The 11,395-nt window shown below is 41.8% G+C and overlaps 2 protein-coding genes across 4 annotated transcripts; one reads left to right on the forward strand and one right to left on the reverse strand.

The window, feature by feature from the left end:
* Positions 1-9,932, reverse strand: gfod2 (glucose-fructose oxidoreductase domain containing 2). 3 transcript variants are annotated; one of them, XM_051945032.1, is made up of 4 exons: positions 9,813-9,930; positions 6,919-7,026; positions 5,246-5,608; positions 1-3,482 (listed from the first exon to the last, which is right to left on the reverse strand). In XM_051945032.1, exons 3-4 carry the CDS (start codon positions 5,496-5,498, stop codon positions 2,587-2,589), a joined length of 1,149 nt encoding a protein of 382 aa, XP_051800992.1. In that variant the 5' UTR covers positions 5,499-5,608; positions 6,919-7,026; positions 9,813-9,930; the 3' UTR covers positions 1-2,586. The 3 variants fall into 3 exon arrangements, with proteins under 3 accessions (XP_051800992.1, XP_022061616.1, XP_022061614.1); XM_022205924.2 differs by lacking the exon at positions 6,919-7,026 and having other exon boundaries at positions 9,813-9,932; XM_022205922.2 differs by lacking the exon at positions 9,813-9,930 and having other exon boundaries at positions 6,915-9,504.
* On the forward strand, positions 9,856-11,395 carry thap11 (THAP domain containing 11). Its single transcript, XM_022205925.2, has one exon. It carries the CDS (start codon positions 9,856-9,858, stop codon positions 10,684-10,686), a length of 831 nt encoding a protein of 276 aa, XP_022061617.1. The 3' UTR covers positions 10,687-11,395.

Here is an 11,395-nt window from a genome sequence, read left to right on the forward strand (position 1 = left end):
TGAAATGAATACAGCTTATTTATTAAAGGAATTAACTGTCAGGTAGATGAACAGCACAGTTTCCCAACTTTAAAGCAACACATTAGTGCCCAAAAAGTCGTATTATCAGTTAAAATGACTCGAAATCTAAAAAAAAAAAAAAGCAACAACAAAAAGATAAATATTACAGTTTTATACAGAAATTCACAGGCTGAAAACACAAACACTGGACAGAACAATCGATGGCAAACTTTCTGCACACCAACTCATAAATAAATAGTCTTCCTCATACATGTTAAATTCATCTTTGCAGTGAGCTGGCTGTTACAAGCGTTACACTGCATTTTAAATATGTGGCATCTAATTAGTTTCAGTGCAAAGAACAAACGAAAACAATAAACAACTGTTGACAGGAAGGTGAAGACTCAGTTGGAATGCATTTTAATATCGACGGGTTCTGCAGGCGAATGTGATGCGTTTTATAAAGACACTTAAAGTCAGTTAGTTGTTTTTGTAAAGCACTGTTGGGATAGCGTGAGGTAAGCATGTACTGTGTTTGTTTCCACATCTGCAGATCCTTTACGGGTCGAAGAAGCGACCAGACTAAACAATACATCCTGTCTCAGCGGTACAAACAGTGAAGACTGATATTCCTTCATCAGAAGTGAGATGCAGTGAGTGACTAGAACAACTGTAAACCGTCGCTTCTCTTGGTCTGAGCTCAGAGAGGCCCATTTATACTCTCACGCACGTCAAATCCAGTGATTTTACTCATGAAAAGATCAGTACAGTTTCAGAGTGAAAGGTGTTAAATGGTGGATGTAATAACATTTTTAGACACAAATCTTGGAAAAACATAAAATTACTTCACTGCTTAACAAATGTAAACAAACCATTTATATGCATGTTAAACTGTTGTCAAGCACCCTCAGGTTTTCTATGTAAAAGTCTGTCAGTTCATCAATAAAAGGGCATCAATCTGGCATTTCGTAGACAAGTGTGTTTCTGCCGTTTACCTAAAATCTCTCCTTTGTAGGATCATATGTTCACCCTGTGTAAGCCTGGCAGGTGGCTGTTAAAAGCTGGTCTCCAGCCTTAGATTTACAGTAGAAAACAGAAATCAAACATATCTAGAAAACACTTACCTAAAATACTACCACTTTATTTGCAGTGATGAGTTCTTGGACAAGTGCATTTATTTGGAAGTAGTAGATTTGGATGAAACTGTGACTGAAAACACTTGAAAGATGCAGTAGTTTGAGGGGTTTGGATACTTTTTTCCCCCTTTCCAGAAGACAAGTTGTAGCTGCTGTGTCTGTGAAGCAAGAAACTACAATCTTTTAACAGCCTCTTTTCTAGCTTACAGCAGAGTGATACTCAATAGAAACATCTAAAATAAAGAACTGGGCATTTTGAGGGGTGATGCTACAAATTAGACTTTTATTTTTCTAGTTTCTACATAGCTTATTTTAGTCAATCCCTGGTATATTAATGTCACAGCATGCTGGAACATAAAAACCTACAAGCCTCTCTCGCAATCCTTCAAACTATCTAAATTTAGGCTTATTATAGCACAGTCCAAAACTAAACACAAAGTAAACCATACACAGCTCCATTATTCTCATTCTGAACTGGTGTAGCTCTAGTAGGGAATCATCTGAGCTCTACCAGAGTCATGACAACTATTTTGTTAGTCAAATCATCCCCATGCTTTCATATTGACATTAATGCCTGCAGAAAACACTCTTGTTCGTTACAAAAGATGGTACTGGTGTGTATAAACAACAATATATTTTCATTTAAACAAATTACATTTTTTGTGCAACAGAGATTTGCATATTGTCTCAGACTATATCTTTCAGGTATTAACAGCTAAAAACAAATTGTCCTGGAACCAAGTGTTGTGTTGCTGTCGTACAAAACCCTCGGAAACTGGTCACAATCCTAAACTAACCAATGGGCCCAAATGTTGGATTGACAGTGCTAATATTCAATCAGCAATTTATTTTATCGCAGAAATAACTAGGGAACTGATTTGATACATTCAAATAATTTCAGAAAAAAGGGGTGTTCTTGGCCAACTAGAAAGATAATGGACATGTTTCTGTTAAAACAAATGCAAAGTGAAAAAAAGGCTGTAGTCCAGCATCACCCATGTTTTCAGCTAATTTTGCTTCTGGCTAATATCTGAAGCAGGTGTGGTGCGTTACTGACAGTTGACGTATATCGACCTTATTCAGAAGGAAATCTGCAATCATGACTTCAAGCAAGAGAAAGAAGCTAGCATTTACTTTTGGCACCAGTGTCAGTCAGTGGGGCACAGGTAGATTTTGACACATTTACAAGCCTTCTAATATTTTCTGGTAGCAATCAGAATGATGGAGCTGTGGTTTAAAATTTAGTGTAAAACAAATCACAACTGTGATGGTTACAAGCAGCCACAACGTAGCTACATTCTCTGAAAACACAACATTCTGTTCAAACCGTGACAGAACGTGAACATGTAAAGTAGTCGTGTATGATGTAAACTGCTGAAGCAGCTCATTTAGAGGAGAAACAGTCAGACTGGTTCTGTCAGACAGGTAGCAGGTATGCCCAGTGAATAAATTAGTTCTTGTTTCGCTGAAGAGCCTCACACAGGTTGTGGTTTGGATCTGGCTCCTGACTCATGATCTCAACACATTCCCATTCTCCACTACAGCTGGACCGCTTCACCGCCTCTACCACCGTCTGCACGTACAGACCGTCCTCAAAAGTTGGCGCCATGGCAACTGGTCCTCGCGCCCATGACCGGCGCTCCTCATGAGCCTGAAAAGACTGTCTTAGTGCCTTCACCATGGAGCTCAGCCCCCGCAGGTGAGGCAGAGGCATCTCTTTCACCTCCGGTCCCACCCACCCGCTGTCGTCGAGCAACAGCTCCTCACCTTTACTCCCGTTGCGCTGACCGTACAGTTCTGTCCCCCTGGCGACCAGCCTCCCAGTGGATCCAACTACCATAACTTCGTGCACAAACGACCCCGGCATGTTGAAGTTCAGGGTCACAGTGCAACACACGCTGCCAGAGCCGGTCCCACCCATCAACATCTGGAAGAAACAAAAGTCATCGCTGGTGACACGGCGGATGCCACGAATCAAACCATTTTGTTGCACAAAGGTCCGCAGTAAACCGTGCACCCGGTGGGCTCGAGCGCCCGTCAGGTAACTTAAAAGGTCGATGATGGCAGAGCCGACGGTGTGCAGGCCGCCTCCTCCCATCAGCTCCTCACAGGTCCAGCCATACGACTGGTCCAGGAGGCTCGGGCCGTACACCCGGACATCACACACCTGCAGTTCGCCCACATATCCCTCCACCAGCTTCTGCCGCATTGTGACAAAAGCTGGCAGGAAGCGCAGGGTATTACCCATAACGCTGAGCAGCTGTGGGTAGTATCTGGCTGCCGTCACCATCTTGAATGAATCCACAGCAGTTGCAGCTTTCTCACACACAACATTCTTACCTATGCCTGCAGAAAGAGAAAGTGAACGGTTATTATTTGTCAGATACTTCAGTGATCTTTGAGAAAACACCACTTTTCACAGTTAATGTTTTACAGTCAGTACCCACTGACATTGTCCAGCATGTAGTTTAGCTTTTAGTACCCATTAAAACAAAAAAAGGTGTGTTTTTAATTTGAACTGAAGGTAGAAGGACTTGGTGTCCAGAAGCTCAGGCACAATGTGGAGTTGATGTTCTTAGATTGCATAGATTGCATTCCTGTCCTGTTCCTGGTGTTTGGTCTAAATAAACACATTCTCCTTCAACCATATGCGATAGCGCAGAGGATGTGCATAGTTTCTATATATGCAGATTGGCCTTGAGTCGCTCTTGGAATTAGTGCCGTGGATAAGTCCTTCGGTGGGGAAACACTCAGGAAGTTGCAACTAAAACAGGAAACTGAGGTCAACACTCAGGAATTCCATCAGATACAGTAGGTTAACTTTTTACATCTCCTCTCCTCTGATATGACATGATGTCTGCTTCAGTGTGCTGCTAACAGGATTTCACATTTTTGCTTGACTTGTTTTTGGATTTTCCTCCTTAAATGACTATGTTCCCTGTGGTTGTAGCTATGAACATGTTTATTCACACGTCAATAATAAATCCTAAGAAATATTCTATAGAAGAGTGCAGTCATATTTTGAGAATCGGTGCTTTTGAAGGACTTAGAATAAAAGTTTTCAAATGTTCCAGATCTGACCTGCCACACCCAGCTGGGTCAAACACGTTAGTAGTTTGTATAACTCAGATGCTAATTATAATAACGTGTGAGTGGAAACTGGAATTAAGGTCTTGAGTCTGGTATTTTCAAATGAAACAAAGCTTATTTGAGCATCATTATTCACATATAAGGCTGGAATTCTGAACTATTTTCATTGTTAATTAAACTCCATATTTTCTTGATTTTATAATTAGTTGTTTGGTCTATAAAATATCAGAAAAGAGTAAAAAGACGACATCCTCAAATGTCTTGTCTACAACTCCACATTCAGTTTGCTGTAACAGAAGAGGAAAGAAAGAAAACTAGGATATATTTACATTTAGGAAAGCTACAATCACACACTTCTGACTTTTTTTCTTAAAAAATTACTCAAATCTATTACTCATTTGTCGAAATAGCTGACAACTAATTAAATTATCATTGCAGCTCTCGTATTCACATAAACCCGAACTTCTGGTTTTCAATAAATGTTCACAAATATTCTCTATTTTACAGCAGCACTATATGTTCCACAGCTTGAGATAGAGTACACATTTTAAAAGCACAAATGGTCCTTTTCCCTGTCATAAGGTATTGATTTCATCTGTCGTTAGAGTACAGCTTCTGTTTAGTGTATGCTACCATCGTTGCTCTATAAACTTCAGCTCAGGCTTACACTGTTTTCTTGTTGTTTTGTCATAGAACCCAAGCTGTGTAGAAATCTGCCATTCTGTCATATCTAATCTATTTAAGTTCGATGTTGCTGCTGTTTTTTTGTTTTGTTTTTTTGTTGGTTTGTTTGTTTGTTTTTTTGTTTCTGTTTCTTTTTTCTTCTTTTTGTATTATATTTTATTTTTGTATATTATAAAACATATAAAACTATGATTGCTTTGTAAGAGACATGTATTCTAGCCAATGTACAATTGGCAATAAAAAGAATTTAAAAAAAAAATAAAAGCACAAATGCAAATGACACAAATTAAATGAAAAGTCACAATTCTCATGAAAGTGTGCTTTGAAGCTCTTACCCAGTGCCTTGACTGCAATCTGCCTTGTCATTGAGGGTGGAATATAAATGCAAACCAAATCAACATCTTGGTGCAGCAGGACGTCATCTGATTGGCTGGTGTGAAACGGGATGCCAAGCTCCTTTGCCAAGCAGCACGCTTCCTCCTCGCTTCGCCCCCAAAGTGCATGAACCTCAAAGCCTTCAGCTTTCAACAAAGGGACCAGCACTCGGGCTGTGCTCCCGGTGCCAAACACACCGACTCCTGGCAGCATGACAGCGCCGCTCACTGTGAACTTATGTGTGAACCATGGCCTGCCTCACCGGCATCTCAACAGCAAACAGTCCACTTGTTTGTCAAAGCTCGATCTGCTGTCTGTAAAACCTACAAAAATGAAAGAACACACTGTTAAAGCTGGAGGCCACCGACAAAATCCATCATCAGATTCAATAGTGTAACAATATGTCCTACATATATTCCAAAAAATTACAATTACCTCTCTCATGGCACAATCTATTTTTCTCCCAGCTTTAGGGAATGTGTTAACAAACAGGACAAACGTGTCCAGCCCAGTTTTGCCTATCAGCAGCCTATGACAGCCACTTACATTGTGCATACTTAACATGCCTTTCCCTGCATGCTCCACACCCACCGAATGTCAACGTCATCTCTACCTCTGTAGAAAGTGCACCTTGTGTTGTCGTGCGTAAAAACGTATCCAAGTTAAACACAAACATCTGCAGAGACAGCAGCTTATTTTAATAACATTAAACAAGTGCTTGATTTTGTCCACAACATAATTATGAAATACTGTGTTGCTCAGCTCCTCCCAAGTTACCACTCACCTTCCTGGTTTCCTAATCTAAGCTTTTTAGACCTGTGACTGTCATGTGGATTTCAAAAGTACATGTAATTTCTGTTATTACTCTTGATCTACATGGTGAGAGCTCCTCCAAAGTGTATTTTTCAGGAGCTATGAGTTTCATACAGCTGGAGAAAGAGCAGCTCTATCTTAGCTGGGCACTAATAAAGCCTTGTTCTAATGGATTTGTGTATCTGTAATACTATGAGTTTAAATTAGTAGGGGAAAACGTGATGTTAATGTTAGAGTTAGCAGCTGGCAGTAGCTGACACTCCCTGTGGCCATGACTGTAGTAGAGACTGATAAAGGAGTGTGTGTGCCTGTGCACCTGCGTTACCTGTGTAACCTTTCAGAAGCAACTTCTCTCTTTTTCAAACAGACAAACACACATTGACCAGATTGACAGCTGCTGAAGCCTCTCACACTGCAGACTAACCGAGCCGTGTTATGTCGAGTCAACTGGACAGATAACAAAGCGATGCCACACCAAACTGTCGCTGTCGAGGTCAGTAGTAGTAGCTGGGGGTAGCCATGATTTTTAAACGACACCACAAGCTTGCGGAAACTAGCCGGTGCTTTGCTTAACACGAGCGTGTTCGTTGCATATACACAAACACACATACACAGTGAGCTAGCTAGACAGAGAGGTTATTGATAACGTCAGCTAGCATGTTTAAGCTAGCCGGGCCAGACAGCCGCAAAGCGACTAGAAAACTCGCAAAAAACGCAAGTACTTCACAGACTTGATATTGAAAGTTGAATTATCTGCCGGTTTTTAAATGTGATACTCAACAAACCACTGCGAAATGTACAGATAAAATGAGCTACCTACTGTATTTGGCAGGACGACATCAGCGGAGCGTTAGGTGTAGAGCCGGGCGCTGCCCAGTTGCTAATGGTAACTTCAGTAGCAACAGCAGGACTATGGGAGAACCGGAGACTGTGACGAGAGATTAGTCAGCAGCGGAAGATTGACGGTGGGGGACACAGAGGACAGCAGCCATATTTGGAAATATGGCTGCTTGTAAACCATACAGTATATGATGTAAACCCATAAACTTAACCGAAATTCTACTAATGTTTGCTTTGTGGCCAGGAAAAAGCCAATAAAACATTATGTGAAGTTGCATCATGGGAAACGTGTTTTAAGTCAAGCACTGAAAATCCCAATAATTTGGCATCTGTAGCATTTCTTTATTTTTTCTTTCTTTTTACAGCTGTCTAATGTATTGACCCCAGCTAAGTTTTAGTGCAGAACTGGTCCTGGTTCCTGTACTATATTGTTTTTTCAACATATGCAAGAATGCAATATCAGTTTTTTGTACTCACGGAGGAGTTTCTATATAGAGAAGAATCTGTACAACATCAAGAGCAATTATGTCTATTTCGTTTTTAATTTTTACTTTTTGACTGAGGTCCCTTCTTTTTTGCACCATCCACTTTGCTGCTGTAGCACTGCAAATTTCCCCGCTGTGCACTAAATAAAGGCTAGTCTAATTTTATTTTATCTGGGAACCCTTTTAAAACAGAGTCCATATATTCTGGCTACTAATTGGTTCAGTTCATTTAAAGCATGAGGATATGCTGTTGACTTTGACCTCAGTGTCTTGTTGAACCTGTGATGACCCTCCACGTGGACAGGTGTTCCTGCCTTGCTTGAGCTGAGGGTCGTCAGCTGATGAGCCACACCTGGGCACCTTCATAAAGGAACTTCATACAAGCTGTTTTTAGTTTAATGCATTCTGTATGTCTATTTTATTTTTAATCAACTTTCAGATACAGAATTAGTTTTGCTGGCCGTGTGTGTACACATGCAAAGAAACTGACCATAAAACATGTATTTAAACAAGGTTAACAGGTTAAAGAAAGGTAAACAAGTGATTATATATGTACAGTCACAGATATGTGTAAAGGAGTATGAATGAAAGCAAACAAAATGCTTAATGTCAGTTGTGCAGATTCTGATGATAAAGAATAAATACAGTTAATAATAAATGCAGGGTTATTGACAATGTGCATTAGGTAGGTGGGTGATAATGCCATTTTACCTCAAACTAATGAACTAGTGATAATTTACAACACCAAAGGTCACTCAAGAACAAATTTAAATGGTCTTATATGGATATTTCATACTTTGGTTTTCCAACAGGTCAACTTGAAGTCCAAGCAGCAAGTGAGAAAATGATAAAGGTGCGCAGACCTTGTATAGTCCCTCTGAAGAAGTTTGAAATGTGCATCCATAGAAAATATCCAAATGTTTCTGTCAGATCCAGTAATGTTTGTCAGGATGATCAGAAAGATTATGTAAAATGTGAATATCAACAGCCATCCGCCAACCACACCACCACACTCCTGATGGCAGGTTTTGAGCTGTTGCCACATAGTATGTGCATGGTTGCCACCACAGACTTGAGTCCCTGAGATGAATTTACAAGGCCATCAGGTGGCTGTTAAAGGTTACTACAAGCAGCCTGGAGACCAGAAGGGTGAGACTACAGAGCTGAAGGCTGCACTCTCAGGGCTGCACACTTCTTCTATGGCTGCACCTTTAGAGCATTTTTTATAGACAGCTACCAAATTAGATGATCACTATAGTGCAATACTTACAGTTTAAATGCACAGTTTATGGTTTTAAAGAATGTTGTCACACAAAATATACTTAGAATTTAAAAGGCTTATTCAAGAAGTATTCCACTTTCATTTTGGATCCAGTAAATTTGTCTGCAGATACAGGCTGCACTTTATCACACCGAGTATTCCACACGAAGTATACTTCATGTCCTACCTAAGCTTTTAAAGGTTTGATTCACCCAAATAGTACTTATCACAATATCACAACTTAAAACTTTTTTTTTCAACAAAACTGCTTCTTTTGAACAGCTGGAGACATTTTTAAATTGTGCAATAAAACTTTTAATCAGGCTTTTCAAAAAATAATAACATACTTCTCCTATTTAACTGATTAAATTAATTTAGATGTCTATGTATGTACACTGTATTCAAGATAAAAACCTACTCTGACCTGTATCTGTGTTTTTACTTTAGTTGCTTAGGGTAGTTATTAGCTCATAATGCTTGGTTTCATAATTCCCAAGGCATCTTTACCTCTAACTTCATCTTGACTAGAGGTTTAGAATCATCAAGTGTAATTAAAAACACCTATATGAATTAATAAAAATGTGTTTATCATGCACAGAAACTAATAGCCTATCTGTCTAGGTGTTAATAGATAATTGAGGAGTGTTTCACATGGAAATAGATTAATTAGGAAAAAATAATCATTGTGGATGAAAGTTAGTGTTTTAACCCTTATTTTCTTAATGTTTGCGTTGGTAACTAAATTATATATTTCGAGCGGAACTGCTTCACCTCTAACCAGTAGGGGCGCCATATTACTGACGGACGCTGAAAGCAAGCGCAAGGAATTGTGGGACTTTTAGTTCTCAGTGGGAGACGGTTGGTTTGAAAACAGAGCGAAGAACAAAACAAGACAAATACCGCCGAAAATCATAAACAAGCCCTAGATTCAGCATCACTACGAGCTCCGTCTGCTACGAGTTCGGATAAATTCGGCTGGATTCGGTCGTCCTACGAAGCAGAGCGACTCACTTTGGTGAAAAATAAACAGGAAGCTGTTAGCGTTGTGGGACGTGTAGTTCCGCCTGCAGGCCGCCGAGCTTGATAATAGCGCACAGAATAAAGAAACAACAATAAAAATATACAAACTTAATCTGGTGAACGTGGTTTTGGTCCCGGCGCTGCGGTAAACATGCCCGGGTTCACCTGCTGCGTCCCTGGCTGCTACAACAACTCACATCGGGACCGGGACCTGCGCTTCTACACGTTTCCTAAGGACAGCACGCTGCGGGAGCTGTGGCTGAGGAACATCTCCCGGGCCGGGGTCAGCGGCTGCTTCAGCACCTTCCAGCCCACCACAGGACACCGAGTCTGCAGCGTGCACTTTGCCGGCGGCAGGAAGACCTACAGCATCCGAGTTCCGTCCCTCTTCCCGCTGCGGGGGGTCAACGAGCGCAGGAGCCGGCGGGGCAGAGGCAGGAAAGTGTCCGCGGCGGTTCCTGCCCCCGCCGCTGCAGCGACCTCTGGGATTGTCGTCGCCAGCGTGCTGGGCAACACGGCAGAAGGAGCCGAGGGCAACGCCGGCGGCGAGGCGAGCGATGACAGCATCACCGTGGTTCAGATAGGCCAGAACGGGGAGTACCTGGGCACGGCGCGGCTGCCCGCCCAGTCAGAGGGGACTTGTTACACGGCGCCGATCACCGGGGACGAGCTCATAGCCGAGGAGTCGCCGCTGGATACCGGCTCCACCGTGCACCAGCAGCCGGTGCAGTATGTCAGCGTTACCAGCAGCCCGCTGGACCACTCGTACTCTCTGACCACCGGCACCACGTCGGCCGAGCTGCTGCGGAAGCTGAACGAGCAACGGGACATCATCGCACTGATGGAGGTGAAGATGAAGGAGATGAAGGCGACCATCCGCCAGCTCCGGGTGGCCGAGGCCAAGCTGCAGGAGGAGGTGCGGGAACGGGACCGGCTGCTGTACAGCCCCTCGGTGGCTGTTAGCGTCCGGAAGAAAATGTGATGGGACGGGTGGACACACCGGGAGACCCGTTATAGAGACTGGGGCTGACGGAGGAGGCAGCGGGGCTTTGAAGCCAGCAGATCCAGCCGTATTTTGTATTAAACTCCGAGCGATGACAATTTATTTTCAACAAGTAGAGATGGTTTTTCGTAGGCCTGATGTAAAAATAATACCCGGCTGACTAGTTTATGTAGCTGATAGTAATAAACTCATTGCTAATCATGTTGACGTCAGCTGATCTGAGGTTAATAACACACACAGTTCTCATCAGCCAGGACTCATAGTTTGCACATATCTGTGATTGAGGGGACACTGATGCTCCAAACTGCCTGGTTGCATACAACATTTTCTTCTTCAAGTTTTTCTGTTTTATTTCTTTACTTTTCAGCCTAAATTAGGAGGTTGTTGCAACAACATCTCACAACAAGACTACAGAAACAGTGTGGAGTGTGCCAAGATGAAGCATCCATAGGATCTTTTTTTTAAAACCAAAACACTATCCTTGGCACACTTACGGTTTTAGTGAGTTAAATAAAAATCTACAGTGACTGTGTCCGAGCTGCCTTTAAAGGTTGTTTAAGTAGCTTTCTTTTGTTTTTGTTGCTAAAAACGTTTGTGCATCAGAAAAAAGAATTCCTTTAAACTTTAAAGGGCACTCAAATGATGAAATGTTATTAAAGGATGTTTCTTTGAGAAATGCATTAAGTTA

The sequence above is a fragment of the Acanthochromis polyacanthus genome, chromosome 2 (genome assembly GCF_021347895.1).
Source record: "Acanthochromis polyacanthus isolate Apoly-LR-REF ecotype Palm Island chromosome 2, KAUST_Apoly_ChrSc, whole genome shotgun sequence".
NCBI classification, from domain to species: Eukaryota; Metazoa; Chordata; class Actinopteri; family Pomacentridae; genus Acanthochromis; species Acanthochromis polyacanthus.